The sequence below is a fragment of the Haliaeetus leucocephalus genome, unplaced genomic scaffold (genome assembly GCF_000737465.1).
Source record: "Haliaeetus leucocephalus isolate CR32 unplaced genomic scaffold, Haliaeetus_leucocephalus-4.0 Scaffold13, whole genome shotgun sequence".
Taxonomy (NCBI): Eukaryota; Metazoa; Chordata; class Aves; order Accipitriformes; family Accipitridae; genus Haliaeetus; species Haliaeetus leucocephalus.
Genome location: NW_010972449.1, coordinates 3334653 through 3337813, shown reverse-complemented (window position 1 = coordinate 3337813; position 3161 = coordinate 3334653). Strand labels below are relative to the sequence as shown.

The 3161-nt window shown below is 40.3% G+C and overlaps 1 protein-coding gene across 2 annotated transcripts in view; it reads right to left on the bottom strand.

Moving 5' to 3' along the window:
- Nucleotides 1–580: 580 nt before the first annotated feature.
- Nucleotides 581–3161, bottom strand: part of SNRPD3 (small nuclear ribonucleoprotein D3 polypeptide 18kDa) — a 3009-nt gene continuing 428 nt past the window's right edge. For both annotated transcript variants that reach the window (XM_010575210.1, XM_010575218.1), the window contains exons 2-4: nt 2574–2723; nt 1626–1818; nt 581–746 (exon numbers count right to left, since the gene is read on the bottom strand). In XM_010575210.1, coding sequence (XP_010573512.1) covers nt 685–746; nt 1626–1818; nt 2574–2699 — 381 coding nt within the window. In that variant the 5' untranslated portion in view covers nt 2700–2723 and the 3' untranslated portion in view covers nt 581–684. The remainder of the gene's footprint in view (nt 747–1625; nt 1819–2573; nt 2724–3161) is intronic.

Genomic DNA, 3161 nt, shown 5'->3' with positions numbered 1-3161 from the left:
ACCTTTCAAATTTACAAAACACTTCAAATTTATCCTTGAAAATGCCTATTTTATATTCTGTCTTCTTTTCCCAGGCAGAGGGAAGAACTACTAAGAGTTAGAATAGAATTTTTCACTGCAAATGTAGACTCAGGCTATCAAAGTTGTGTGATCCTAATGAAAAATTCTCCCCCTATCCAAAGAGAATAGTAAGAAACGCAAGAATACAAGCTCAATGTACAGATCTGAAGATGGACCTCTACCTGTTGTAGGTCCGTATAAAGCAAAAGAACATAGTGCTTTGCTTCTCAGGAAGCTGCCTCTGTTTCACTGTATTTTCCACTGCTAATATGAATTTAAAACATACTATTTCAAAGTTCTTCATCAAGAATGCCTTCTAATCTTTAGAGAATGAATGACAACAGGACTAAACAAGAAAAAGGAAACATGATGATCTTTAAAAGTCAATGCATCATACAAATACAAAGTAGTCAAATCTAGATATAAAGTTCACTATTTTCCAGACAAAGCTGTTTTAAGTTTGAAATCAATCTACAATGTATTTGCCCAAGAGGAGTCCTGTCATGTAAGAGCAGACAAGTTTTTGTCAGAAACATTTATTAAACAAAACTGATACCAATGCGCATGTAGTCAAGTTAATAACCCCTAATTAAAAAAAAAAAAGCATGTCGGTCAAGACCAAAATTATCTTCGCTTCTGGAAAATATTGCCACGGCCCATACCACGGCCTCTTCCTCTTGCAGCCACTGAAAAAAGAAAACATCAGGGATGACATGAATTTGATCTAACTGCATATTTATCTCAACAGCTGACAAGCAAAACATAAATAACACTCAAAGTCTCTTGCTTAGAAGCAAGGAAATGAGGCTATCCTATGAAGTTCAGAAAGTGACATGACAGCAAAAATTTTTCTGTGAGAACCAGAACTAACAGTGACACAGTCTTGCTACTTCAAACAGATGCAGTGAGTATTCATACACTTTGTGTTCCTCCTAAGCTGCCACACAAATGTGTAGAGCCCAACAGATTTAAAACCCCACAGTCTTCCAGGGTTTTTGCAACAGAACACAGTGCATTTCAGCAGATGTTACTCCCCCACGTGACCTTACTGGATTTGCTAAAGCTAACCAAGGAGTCTGGAGCCCATGATCATTACTCAATCTTGTTATAACTAGATAGTTTCCCTGAGAAAGGTACAAATGAGAGTGAACTGCAGAACAGCTAATAATTACAGCTTCCCAATAGTTTAAGTACCATCTTAATACCTGAATTTGTTTTTCTACAAAAGCTTAACAAGAACACCTGAATCCTTCCCTGAATATTCTAAACAGCTAGTGGCCACAATCACTGGAAAACAGAAGATAAAGTTTTATATAAAGCCTCTGTTTAACAGGACTGCTCACCATATCTGAATTATTGTAACATCAATATTACATATTCAGGTAATTGGGCAATTTGAGCCTTGACTCCCACCAGAAGATGAAACGTACAGAAAACCAATGTATGAACCAGTAATCTTTCAGTTTCTTACAGCTTACATTTCCTCAGTGATAGAGATGACAGTTTTCCAGTTCTTCTACAGCAAAATGGGTGTCAGGGGAGGACCATAAACAAACTGTACGCACCTTGAGCTTTGAGAATAGCTGCTTTTCCTCGCCCAGCTCCAGAACCCTGGTTTTTATTCTTCATGCTCTTTAGCATAGGAGCGTTCTTCAACATATCTGGTAAAATGAGAAACCGTATCTTGCTACCTCTGATGTACACCTGTTCAAGCTGTGCCACTCGTCCATCTCTGTATGTCACCGTTATGTTGGACATCTGGAAAGTAAAGATCAGTCAGCGCTCACGGAGGCCTCTAACAGTTCTGTGTTCTTATTTCTCTTGCCTGTAGAATATACAGCCAGGATTCAAGTATCAAAGCCAAAGACTTTCCAAGCGTACTGCTTTCTCAACTGGAGTCATGACACAAAGCATCCAGGACCATTTAAACATATTCCTAAGCCTGCTACTATTCAAGCAGGCCCAGGACTTTTGCTTTCTCCCCCGTTTGCAAATTAGTTTTATCAGCTTTATTAGTTTTGTTTTGTTATAGTGAATCAGTTTTAATAAAGCTGCTCTAGTCCTAACTATTAAGGAAGCATTTTGATTTCAACAACTTGCTTAAAGTCAATCAAAATTAAGCCCTCTTGGGACGACTAAAGTAACATGCATTTAAAAAAGCTTCTGTTTCTTAAATCAAGGCTTGCGTATTCTTATGCTCAGTGGCTTAAATAAAGAACTCCAGTAGAAACATTGTTCACAGAACAGAACCTTAAGAACACTGATGTTATTGACAGGAATGCCCCATCTGACTCTAAACCCAGAAAGAATAAGCTCTGGCCTCTTTGGAGCACTCGGTAATCATGAATCCATTTCGCGATGGTAAGACAGTGTGCATGCAACAATACGGTTAGTTTTCTTTATTCCAAGACTAAAAGCAAGAGTCTTTTAATCAAGCTGCCAATAAGCTAGCTATCAGCCTTTCCAGGCATAGATCAGATAGCCTTCCCTCCATCCTTCTGAAGCAGGTATACCTGACAATTCATGTTGTCTTCAGCTTCAATAAGTTTGCCTCGGTAAACTTCTCCTGTATTGGTCTCGCATGTCACAATATGGCCTTCAGCCTCGTGCAGGACTTTAATTGGCACTCCAATCGACATGTTTGCAGTGCTATGGCTCTACACCTGAGACAAGATAAAAACCCAAAGGACATAATTACAAAGAAAGTTGTAGACTAGGTTTTTACCTACACAACGTATGGTCTTTCCCAGTGGAAAGCACTGACTTTTCTCTCTTGCCCAAACGCACCATATGCTTTGATGAAGCATTAATAAAACTTCTCTAGAAAGATGCCCATGGGGAGAAAAAACTTAAAAGATCAGAAAAAGCGATTCTTTTCCAGCTCTCCTCCGACCTAGGAAATTCGCCTGTAAACACCAGATAACGGACCACTTGTATAGCCAGGTGCACCTCAAATGGAAATAGCCCCGGGTGCGTCCCGTAACGGCACAGCCTGCCTGACCGCCTACGAGCTCGGCCGGACCTGTGGGCAGCGCAGCCCCGCTCGCAGACCACCATCACCTCACCAACGGGCTCTACCACGAGGAGCCCAGCCCAGCCCA